At 42.2% G+C, this 12,323-nt stretch overlaps 1 protein-coding gene across 1 annotated transcript in view; it reads left to right on the forward strand.

Annotated features, from left to right (window-relative positions):
• Positions 1–12,323, forward strand: part of DCLK2 (doublecortin like kinase 2) — a gene marked incomplete at both ends in the record, with an annotated part of 155,332 nt that overhangs the window by 110,525 nt on the left and 32,484 nt on the right. Inside the window, 2 exons of the mRNA XM_082653239.1 lie at positions 9,570–9,645; positions 10,793–10,901. Coding sequence (XP_082509365.1) covers positions 9,570–9,645; positions 10,793–10,901 — 185 coding nt within the window. The remainder of the gene's footprint in view (positions 1–9,569; positions 9,646–10,792; positions 10,902–12,323) is intronic.

A 12,323-nucleotide genomic window follows, 5' to 3' on the forward strand; every position in this document is an offset into this window, starting at 1 on the left:
CAGCCTCGCAAGTCAGACACCATCATTTCCATCATAGCTCAGTAGTCACAGATGTCAGCCCGGTTAAGCGTGGGGAGAGACTACGTGAGGGCATGGACATCAGGAGACGAGGCTCATGGGGACCATCCTGGAGGCTGGCTCCCACTCCTCTTCTCTCTGCTTTCATCTCACCCAGAGTTTCTTTCCTAGGCTGCCTCTGCTCCCTCAATAGCTTTCTGTCCATTCTCCCTTTTGAGCACCACAAAAGTCTCTCTCCCCATCAATTTCATTGCTTTGTTCTCCTTCCAGTCCTTTTGTTCTCCAGACCCATCACCCCCCGTGCATTGTTTTCTCTCCCCTGCAAATCCTAGAATCCTACCACCACTGTTGTTTTCTTCTCTTAATCCCCCATCTTCCTGACCCTCCATTTTCTCCTTGACCTCAGCCCGTGATCTCCTGTTTCCTCTGCCCAAGTTCCTCTGAGTCCCTTCGATCTAGCTGATAACCTTCCCTTCAGGAATATTTACTGTGAGTAAATCACAGCATTTTCTTTGGGACAGATAGGCAATGAAGAGTACTAAATGTGTCATCAGCTGCCAGATGGATGAAGAAAGCATTTCCCTGAAATTTAATTCATCATCCATGTCCCAGTTTAAAACTTTCAAGGCTGTAGTAACTCAAGGCTTCAGAGTCAGGGGCACATCTGTGGACACTGGGGGATGAAATGTCTCCTGTTTTGATGCTGAAGTGTATGCCCAGGGGCTGTCTACTGTGAGCATTCTTGTTGGTTGAAAGAAGAAAGAAAAAAGTACATTTGGAACATTATCCAACATCTTGAGATTATAAACTGTCTGATGTGCTGATATTTTTGTCTGATGAATGTCTCCTGGGTCTGCTGGTGGTGAAAGATTTTCTAGATTTGTGAAGTGTGATGGAAGGGCTGGTAGTATCTCATACTGATTGGCAGAGCTAAAATGTAACTCTTTGACCTTCTGAACTCAAAACTTCTTTTCGGAGCTGTGGAATGTAAATCCACGGTAGCTTCTGACCTTCAACATTTTCGCTTTTCCCTGGAGCTTTGGCTTTTCTTTGGTATTTAAAACTAGTTACTGGTCTTCAGTACGAAGAGACTGATGACTTATATACCTCCTTTATTACCTCAGAAATGCTGGGTGGTGACTTCACCTCTGAACATAATTGATTTTGTTGACAGAAACAAAAGCAAAAGAGGGACTAAGCAGTTTTGAAGACTTCAGTGCCCTAACAAAATAAATCATCACAATGACTCTCAGATTCTGTTTGAGGACAGTGATTTGTACATTGTAGTTGTTAAGTAAAAAAGAAGCATTTGGGGGCTTCCCTGGTGGCGCAGTGGTTGGGAGTCCGCCTGCCGATGCAGGGGACACGGGTTCGTGCCCCGGTCCGGGAAGATCCCACATGCTGCGGAGCGGCTGGGCCCGTGAGCCATGGCCGCTGAGCCTGCGCGTCCGGAGCCTGTGCTCCGCAACGGAAGAGGCCACAGCGGTGAGAGGCCTGCGTACCGCAAAAAAAAAAAAAAAAAAAAGAAGAAGCATTTGGTGGGTAAATGGTTCACCTGGGTGGAAGCCCTTTTTTATGGGGGTGGAGGGAGAGTTTGCCAAGCAAATCAGTGTATAAATTGGATCAACTGTAAAGACTTTATTTGAATATAAGCAGCATATGTGTTTCTCTTAAACGCCCCCTTATTCGTGAAAGTGGGTAATTTGACCTTCTTCTCGGTCACGCATTAGAAAATTGGATGGCCATAATACTTAGAGGTCGTGGTAGTGAGCTGGCCTGTGCCAGTGACAGACAGTGATAGCCTCCATTGTTGGCACTGAAGAGACAGGCACCACCTCCCCCACCATGCAGGCATCCTAGAAATTGGTGGTACCTCACACTGAAATCATGTAGACATGTTTAGCAGGTAGGTGTGGCCATACCACCTGTTGCTGAAAAATCCTGTAATCCAGTAAGCAAAATCCAGTGCTTGAAAGTCTCACTCATAGGGATGTGATGAGATTCTGTGCTGGTTTTGGCAGGCCATGTAGTCAACTGAGGTGGCAGCGATACTCAGAGGAACAGAAAACCAAAGTCAGCAGGTTCCATACAGCTCCTTTTGTTACTGGGTCCAAGCTCGTACTGCTCACCACATGACAGGCTAATAAATTGAGAGAGGAGTTGTTGAGGCAAGGAATAGAGACTTTATTGGGAAAGCCAGCAGACCGAGAAGATGGAGGACTAGTGTCCCAAAGAACCATCTTACCTGAGTTAGAATTCAGGCTTCTTTTATACTACTAGAGGAGGAGCTGTGGTTGGTTGGCAAAAACTTCTTGGTGCCAGAATCCTTTGTTCTTGCAGCTGTCCAGGTAGTTCAGGTCACAATGTTCCTCTCACCCTCCAACAAGACAAATGTTATTCTCTGTTCTGCAACTTCTTATCTCTATATGAATGGGAAAATGTTATATCTTTAAAGATCAGAGCCTTGAGAATGGGCTGTCCTGTATATTTCAGGCTATAAGCAACATTCTTTTAGTTATTAACTTGTAGCAAAAGCAATAGAATATAAAGGTTAAAGTAAAAGAAACATCCAGTATGGAGTCAGGTTTGTTCTTCCCTATTAAACTTTCATGGACTTGAGCTGGCTACCATCTCAAACCATGTACATGCACAGACAGTGGGTTCTCTTTACTGCTGTTCACCACTATGAACAAGTCTCAAGCACCACTGATTTTACCAAATGAAACCAAGTGTAAGGTATGGCTACAGATAAGAATACTTTGTACGTTACTAACCCTTAGGTGCTGATTCAGATTAATTGTTCATGTCTCATTACTAATACTGAAGTATTTCAAAGTAAATTATCACAAATCCAATATTAAAGTGATAAAGCTTCTATTTTTAAATGGATGCCTAATTTATACTGGTTTTCCTTCTAATTAATGGAACTGATATTTCTGATATTTTTTAAAAAACACCACAAAAATGATAATGAGGCAAATCTATTTACAAGTAATATCTAGAATACTGATTTTTAAAAAAATCTTTGGTACATTTCAGAGGTCATCTTTTTAAAGAAAAATTTTTCTTAAGATTGCTTTATGTGAGGAAAGGCTGTGTATTTATTTATCGACTTATATATTATTTGACTAAATTATAAGAATGTGATAATAGTTATGTACTCTGAAAGCATATTCTAAATATACCCCAGTGAATATTTTGATCAGTGAGTCTGGTATAGGGTACAAGACTTCTTGAGGAGGTCATAGTGTGAGATTAGCCAAATAGCCTGGACTCTGCAGTCAGACCTGGGTTTAAATTCTGAATCCACATTTGCTGTGGCATTTGGGCAAGTTATATAACCTCTCTAAGCTTTGGTTTCTTCACAGATCGATGGAGATGATGATAATACCTAATTCATAAGATATAAAAGTACTCATTTTAGGACTTGGCACAAAGTAGGCATTCAGTAAACTGTAATGAGTTGCTTCTTTCCTTTTCTTACAAAGAGAACATTGTTCTTGGGCTATTGATAACTCACAATGGCTAGATTACTGGATGAGTGATAGAGGGAACTTAAATTAAGATAGCTGGACGATTAATTACGATTACTGCCAGAAACTTCCTCCACAGAGGTTCTCAACCTTAGCTACACATTAGACCTTCTGTGGAGCTTAAAAAAATATTGATGCCTGGGCCCTACACGCAAGAATTCTTTAATCTGCGGTGCAGCCTGGCAATAGAATTTTTCAAATCTTCCCTCGTAATTCTAATGTACAGCCAAGGACAGAGAACCACTGCTTTATAACAACCATACCCTGGGGTTTATTCTGTTCTAAGCATTTAAAAGCGTAAGAATGATATTGGAGGAAAAGCTTTCCTAAGAAAGTTCTTGTAGACCAGGGATTTATTTGCCTGTGACCACATTTGGCCCAACGCCTGTTTTTCTCAATAAAGTTTTATTGGAACACAGCCATGCTCATTTGTTTCCATTTGGTCTATGGCTGTTTTCATGCTACAACAGCAGAGCTGAGTAGTTGTGACAAAGACCATATGACCCACAAAGGCTAAAATGACTCTCTGGCCCTTTACAGAAAATGTTTCTGACCCCTGCAGTAGGCCACTTAAAAATTGAATCGTAGTGCTGTTTTCCAAGATGCATTCGAGAAAGTCAACTCACTACGCAAGTATATCTGCTAGATTCTGTTCAAATGCTTCCTTTTATGAAAAACCAAAATGAAGTTGGGACTATTAAGTAGTTCTATTAAGTAGCATTAAGAGAACTATTTTTGCTACATGTTTTTGAGAATTGCCTATTTCTGAACAAAACTTCACAATTTTAGTATAGCACTTAACATTCTCTTTAAATTCTAAGTTTTGTAGAAATAGTAAGAAATTTAATGTAGGACACTTTGACTTAACTTCCTTACTAAAAATGTGAAAAGCTGGCATGTTAATGATTATCAAATGTACTTTCTCAGCCCTAAATGCCCTTTTAAATGAATCTAGTTGAGAGTACTGTATAGATTTTTCTGCTTGTTTTCAAGTCTTTTTTAAAAAGTTCTTAGCAGAAGTGGCTTCTTGTGCATTTTCCTTCCTTGCATACTCATAAAAATGGAGCTGCTGCTGCCAGAGAGTAGGTAGGTGGTGGCACAGTGGAGCAGGTCCCAGAGAATGTGCTCGGCAATGCCTTCAGTCTTTTTAATCACTTTCCTTCCTTTACTCACCAGGACATATGTCCCCTCTGCTCCCCACCCCTAAACATCATCACATCTTTTTGAACCAGTTAGTAGTTATGGAAGATATCTTGAAAGAACCCAGTTGCTGCCATCCGTTTATGCTTTACTGAGGAGCAACTCACCCAAATGCAGCATCTAGGCACAGTCTTCGTGCTGTCTCAGCATCCTGGTTGGTGATGGAAGCATGAAAGCTCATTAGAATTTTAAGAGATTTAAAAAAAAAATGTTTAGTTGAACAATAGAAATGGGACAGGTTTTAATCAAGAATGCCATATTTTAATCTCTCCTTGCTTCAATAAGAGAATAGTTCTCTTACAAGGGACAGGGAAATCCATAAATTCTGCCTGGTAAATGGTGGGAATTTTGTAGTCATAGCTTTTGCCCTAGTGTTTTCCTTCCTCTTTTGTCTGCATGTCTCTCAGGGCACCGGGAATGCTTTGCTTTATATATAACAATAGACACTTCACGTTTGCCAGGGATCTGTCCAGAGATCTTGGTGAATACCCAGCTTTTCTTGGATTCTCAGAGCACCAGGCTTCGTTGCCAGGAGGTCACGTGAGCTTAATTGCTAGCGGTGTGATTCCAGCACGCCCAGTGCAGATTCGTGCTGTAGCGAAGTGGTTCCCTCTCATGGATCCTCACGGGCGTTTGTAACCATCAGAAGGAACCTTCAAATGGTTAGGTGAGGTTTCTGGGAAGGGTTTTAAGGGTGCACACATGCCTCTTCCTGAGACTGCAAGCTTCCGGCAGTAATGACCTTGGCCCTACATCTTTGCATCCTTTGCAGCCAGCACAGGTTGTAGCTGAGGGAGGAAAGGAAAACTGTCTGTGGGTCTAATCATGTCCTGTCTGTTGAGCTGTGTTATAAGATGATTCCCTCATTGCCTTATGTTTTCATTTTCTGCATGAAAGCTTTATTTTCAAATAAAGGAACATATTGGGGCAGGTAATCAGTTACGTCACTTCTGTTAACTCTCTAGTTTTTAAATGCTTGAGGTTTAGCACTTTGAGAAAAAATCATTCTGTTTGAGAGTCTTGAAAAGTAATCTTCTTGCCATCATTCCTTGCTAAGAAAGCTGCATTTCCTGGTGATTTAGTGAAAACTTTTGTCAGCTACACATGAAAGTAGCCCCTCACGTGGACCTGCGCCCTCACGCTGCCCATGAGGCAACCTCCGAGGCCGGGCTTCAGCCCAGTTGCTGGAGGACCAGCTTCCACCACCTGGTCTGGCTCCTTGCCACCTCTGAATCCCAGCACAAACCAGGTTTGTAATTGCTGGACTGTACAGGGAATCAGGATAGGTGGGAATGGGGGTTTAATCAAAAGAAACATTGAGAAAGTTACAGGGGTTGACAGGAGCTCAGTAAACACTCCAGAGAGTCACGCATCCATGTGAAAATGTACAAAGAGGTAAAAATGCCTGCATTTTAGCTCCTTCCAAGACTTCCTTCTTAGCCCTTGAGTCAGAACATATCAGCTTGCGATGAACTAACTTACTCAAATTAGCTCAAGAAAGAGACCTGTGAGAAGAACGTTACCTGCTTTCAGGAGAGCTGAGCAAGCAGGCCTGGGGGAAGGCAGGTCTTCGGACCTCAGCAGTGGGCACGGGGTCTGCACGCTGCACACTCCCTCTGGCTCTGAGTGTTGGGAAGGCAGATGGTTCCTTCAGTGCCCAGGCTGGACCCAGCCAGCTGTGTCCTGAGGACGTGAGGCTGCCCCGTTCTGGGCTGTGAGATACAGACATTCAGGCAAGCCAGCCACTGTCCACTGCTGCTCCCGGACATCAACAGTCCAACTCCCCCATCCCTGTAACCTAAAGGCAAGTCGTGATCAAAGGGGATCTTTCCAGTTATCTTTCGAGATCTAAAACTTTCCCCAAAATGACATTCTTCTTATCTTTATTCCATTAAGAACGTGGCTGATATGAGTTTAATTTGGATCTCTTATTCCCATGACTGACAGTTTTCAATCTAGGAAGAGTTGGATTAGAAGTAGAACAGACTTCGAATGAATTATTTAGCAAAAGATCTCTTATAGCCGTTGTACGTTCAATAACTCAAAAGCATTTCTCTGACACTCACTTCAAGGCTCTATGCTAGGTGTTTTGAGGAAAAATACTAATAACTAATATTGAGTTATGGTTACATGTCAGTGATTGTGCTAAATGATTTTACGTGCATGAGCTAATTTTAATTCTTTAGCATATCTTTGCGCTAGCTGCTGCTCCTATCCCTATATTCAGAGCAGAAAATTAAGACTTAGGAAGTTTTAGCAACATTTAAAGAAAACCAAAAGATTATTGGAGACTTCCCTGGTGGCGCAGTGGTTAAGAATCCACTGGCTAATGCAGGGGACACGGGTTCAAGCCCTGGTCCGGAGAGTTCTCACATGCCGCAGATCAACTAAGCCCGTGCGCCACAACTACTGAGCCTGTGCTCTAGAGCCCATGTGCCACAACTGCTGAGCCCGCGTGTCACAACTACTGAAGCCCGTGTGCCTAGATCCTGTGCTCCACAAGAGAAGCCACCGCAGTGAGAAGCCTGCGCACCGCAACGAAGAGTAGCCCCCGCTCACCGCAAGTAGAGAAAGCCCGCGTGCAGCAACGAAAACCCAACACAGCCAAAAATAAATAAACAAATAAATAAAGCTACTCAAAAAAATTTTTAAAAAAAGAAAGATTATTGGAGTTAATGTAAGTGTGAAATACATGGAAAAAAAGTGGTGGGAAACAAGTTGGACAGGTAGGTAAGGGGATAAATCATGACCTGAGTGCCATGCTGAAGACGTGTGGGTTAGTCTGTTGGTAACGAAGACCCAATGAGTTTCTGGGATCCTAGGGGCGATGTCAGAACTATTCTTCGGAAAAGCTTCTCTGGCTATAATTGTGGAGTGGGAGAGACTGATGGAACCGAGGAGGCCTCTGGTAGAGGTGCCGAGAGAAGCCGAGGACAACCAGGACTGGGGTAGTTGCTGTGGCCATGAATGGAGCAGAGAATGCTGTGGTTTTCTTTTCAGCTTCCTTTTATGTTCCCTCTCTGGGGCTTGATTTTAAAAGTCTAGCTTTTAAACATCCTAGCATAGACTCCTGCTGGATTTGGAGTTGCCTTCAATTTCAGCAGGAAAAAAAAAAAAAAAGAATAAAACAAACAAAACTCCATTTTGAAAAACTTTGTCCACCAAATTACCTGTATTGTGAGGAAACAGTGATTGAGGAGCCAGGCGTTCATCCGGCTGCAGCGTTTTCATCAGGTTAAGGGTGGCCAGAAAGCGACCCACATGCACACCCACGTTCCTGCACGACTACTCCCCTGTCAGCGTGTAGGACACAGACACTTCTGAGAGGTGTGTTTGCCCCTCAGGAGGGGGCTCATTTGGTGGCTGTCACCACTGCTTTTCCGTGGCCCTGGGTTTCCTAGCAGGACACGCCGCTCCTGGTTTTACTGTCCACACAGGTGTGGTTACGTGGGACCTGAGAAAACAGCCTAATTTTTACGTGCCTCTCATTCTTGAGGCTCGTATTTTATCCCCAAAGAACTTCTGGGTGATCCTGTTGGAAGGAATGTTGTAAGTATTGGGTTTTCCTGGATTGAACCAAACTCAGCATCTGTGGGGTTCTCCACTTCACCCAGAGGAAGAGGGTGGACTCAGTGTCTCCGGCTTGTGGGCACTGTGGGAAGGGTAGGTCCCTGCCCTAGACCTATGCTATCTGTGCTTTCATTTAGCAAGTGTGAACTAAGTAGTGTGTGCACCAGGCCCTGTGCTGCACATGGAGGATGCAGGGATGAAGAAGGCACAGCTGCTCTGGGGCAGAAGCTGCCAGGATAGTTTGGGCATAGAGGCAAGCAAGTAAACATACCAGCACAAAACATGCCAAAGATGCTTCTCAGTATTTGGTAAGTCTTTTGATGTTTAAACTCCTGAAAGGAATACTTTTTTTTTTTTTTTGAAAGAGAAGAAAGAACATTAAAGATGAAAGAGAAAAGATTGAGTTTGAAAGTGTAATAACCCTTGGAAATTAAGAAAAAATTCCATAAGCCTACAGAATAATAAAAGAAATAATAAAACAAAATAGTAATAAATATATGAATAATAGTCATAATATGAGTTTTTCAGTTTACCTAAGAACTAGAGATATTTCTGTGTTAGACTGGGAACTTCAGCTTTTTGTGAAGTTGGAACCTACCTGAAAGCTTTATCTCTTATTCCCCTCTGGTTCCTAGTAAAAAAAAAGCTTCTTATGATGCTTCAGAGGAATTCCTGCTGTCTTAGGGTGGCAAAGGAGTTGATTGAGCCAGGGCTGTTCTCTGGGTCCTGAAACTACAGGAGGGTGTGGAAGGTGATGCACTCCCGGACATGGGGCTGGACTTCTGAGAAGAGCTCGACCCTAGCAGGGACTCTGGTGGTCAGCCAGGGTGTGGGGAAGGGTGGGGAATGTGGGATCTGGGGACTCTGTGCTGACGTTCTTGTAATTATCTATAGTTCTAAGCCTTCTTGTGCCGCTAGTAACTACCTTGTTCATGGGTGATGCCGTGAAAGTCTCCTTATTTTACATCGTTGAGATCAGAAGTAACACAGTATCAAAGAAGAGTAACATGATTTTCCTGCTACTAATATGAATTGAAAATACTGTATCTAAGGAAGAACTGTACTAATGAGATTGTATATAGGGAGAAAAGTGAGATGAGAAGCAAGGGGATGCTTCCTCTGTTTCTGTACCATTTTATTTTACTTTTTTTGCATTCTATTATATAAGCATTTTCTGTTCTCTTAAGGATGAGCTAGCTAAAGATTCGGAAACTTATCCTGATAAATAATGGGCACTGTCTCTTTCAGCAGATTTCTGCACATGGCCGATCTTCTTCCAATGTAAATGACGGGCCTGAACTTGATCGTTGCATGAGTCCTGAAGGTAGTTCTCAGCCTATGATTACTTTTTTTTTTTTTAATTATTTATTTATTATTTTTGACTGTGTTGGGTCAAAACACAGGCTTTCTCTGTGCGAGGGCTTTCTCTAGTTGCGGCGAGCGGAGACCACTCTTCATCGCGGTGTGCGGGCCTCTCACTATCGCGGCCTCTCTTGTTGCAGAGCACAGGCTCCAGACGCGCAGGCTCAGTAGTTGTGGCTCACGGGCCTAGTTGCTCCGCGGCATGTGGGATCTTCCCAGACCAGGGCTTGAACCCGTGTCCCCTGCATTGGCAGGCAGATTCTCAACCACTGCGCCACCAGGGAAGCCCTATGATTGCTTTTGTAAGGGAAGCCATCCATGTGAACTTGGTTGCCCCCCAAACCCACTTGTGCTAAATTATCTCCCTAAACAGCAATGGGATCATGACACCAGTTAGCCTGTTTAGCCGTATTGGGCAGGGATCACATCAATATGTATAGAATCTCGTTAATTAAGCTACCCAATTTCAGATTTTAGTCTTGGGTTTCCTTTATTTTTCCTTAGTGGCAATCGGCTCACAATTCCTAAATGTAGACTTTCCTTGTTCTTAGATATCTTTAAGTGGGTTTCTTTGTTTGATGTCAGCTATGTACAGGGCACTGGGGATACATTGTGAAAAGTGGTCGATCTTAACCACTTCCTTCTCCTGCCCCTCCCCCCTCTCCTTTTTGAGGACACTTTGAGCCAGAAATTAGCCTTAACAAGGTATCCTAAGTGGCCAGAATTTTCTTTACTAGAAAATCTTGAAGAGAAAATTTCTAAGATTAAGTCCCCATCATCATCCCCTCCCCCTTTCTCCAGAGTTGACAAAAAGTTTACAGAGTTTTGGTTAGACTTCCCTTTCACCCAAAGCTAATCACTTATTTTCAGCTGATATTTCAGGGGTTTGTCAGGTTTATTGATTTTGTTGGTTTCTGATTCCAACCAACAAGGCCAAAAGGAAATGGGTGGTTCAGGTGTTCTATTCAGAGAATACGCTCAGAGGATTTTCTTTAGTTTTACCACAGATTTAGAAATAACTCCATTGTGATTTATTATTTCACCCGTCTGTAGGAATCGAGGTGAAATGTGATGTGTTCACTAGACTTTGTGTTTATCCTTTTTTGCAGGTGTGAATGGAAACAGGTGCTCTGAATCGTCACCTCTTCTTGAGAAGTACAAAATCGGGAAGGTTATTGGTGATGGCAACTTTGCAGTAGTCAAAGAGTGCATGGACAGGTGAGCGGGTAGTGAGGATAATGGTTTGTTCACCGACACATACGTTTCTCCTTTGGAGTTTATTCTTATCTGAATGAACGAAAGGCCTTCTTAAAGAGTCTACTCTTAGGGCTAGTGTTTTGCATGCCCACAGGCAACTTGACAGGGGAAAATGTATGTATACATGTAGAATATAAAACTGCTTTGTACTTTGGGAGATATATCAGGTCTCATCCATGAGCCAGAGAAAAATGGGAAAGAGTACGATTCATTAAAAAAAAAAAAAAAAAATCTCCTATAGTGCTTATCTGTGCCAGGCTCTGTTCTCAGTGCTGTACTTATATTAAGTCATTAACCCTCTCAGCTAATAATTAATTGCATATTATCAGTAGTTCAGGATACATGATTTCTGACTTTATTCAATATCAGAATCAGCCAACTTTTGCTCATATTAAAATTATATTTTTGCTTGTCCAGCCTTATTTTGTTTAAGGTCCTATTTTCTCAGATGGTAACAAATCCATTCTTTTACATTCCAGGCCTTTTGTAAACAATATTAAAACTGGAAAAGACTCAGATTAGAGTCTTTGTGTTTATAGCCTGTTATTCTAGCTGTTCTAAGTGGTAATTTTTGTTGTGGTGGTGGGAGATGGGTGAGGGGGAGTTTTCCAGAAAGTTCTGGTGACTACAGTTTTCCTGTTCTGCTACATCTCCAGTGAAGCTTTACTGCTCCTTATATGGTACACAAAGTAGCTCGCTGTCTTCTAAGCCCCTCTGCTTAGCTCTGGTACACAGATTGCTGCTCAAGCAACAAGCATCTAAAATATGACATCTGAAGACTCATTAGAAATCTGAGGCAGTGTTTGGTTTCCATTATGGAGAAGCAGTTTAAATAAAAGTTATTCTTCCAAGGTCGGTCTCATCAGCGTGTACCGTGACCACCTGGCACAAGCAGCTTGTGCTTGAGAGAGCTAACCTATTCCAAGAATACCACAGTGTTCTTTCTTGAACTGCTTTCCTATTCTAAAAGATGTATTTTTGACATGTTCAGATTAAATTATACTGAAGGTGATTAAAAGTTAAATAACAACATCAGGACTCTTGTGTCAAATGAATGACATCTCTAGTACCAGATATGGACATTTAAAGGTGTGGATAAGGTGGCACCGGATCCTAAGTGGAGTTTTGGCTGAGAAATAGAAACTGAAAGTCTAGGGACTTTTCAGTTTTGAATTATGGGCTAATTAGTGACTAATGGACTCATGTAAAGACATTGATAAAAGAAAATTTTCTGTTACTTTGATTCATTTTTCTTAATTTTATTCTGTCTCTTAAGAGAACTATTTTTGAGATTTAAGTATGGAAGAACAGCTTCTTGTCCAAGTCTGATACAACAGAATTTAAATACTTTAAATATGTGAGTTACTTAATATTGTAATGATT

The sequence above is a fragment of the Grampus griseus genome (genome assembly GCF_964374135.1).
Source record: "Grampus griseus genome assembly, chromosome: 4".
NCBI classification, from domain to species: Eukaryota; Metazoa; Chordata; class Mammalia; order Artiodactyla; family Delphinidae; genus Grampus; species Grampus griseus.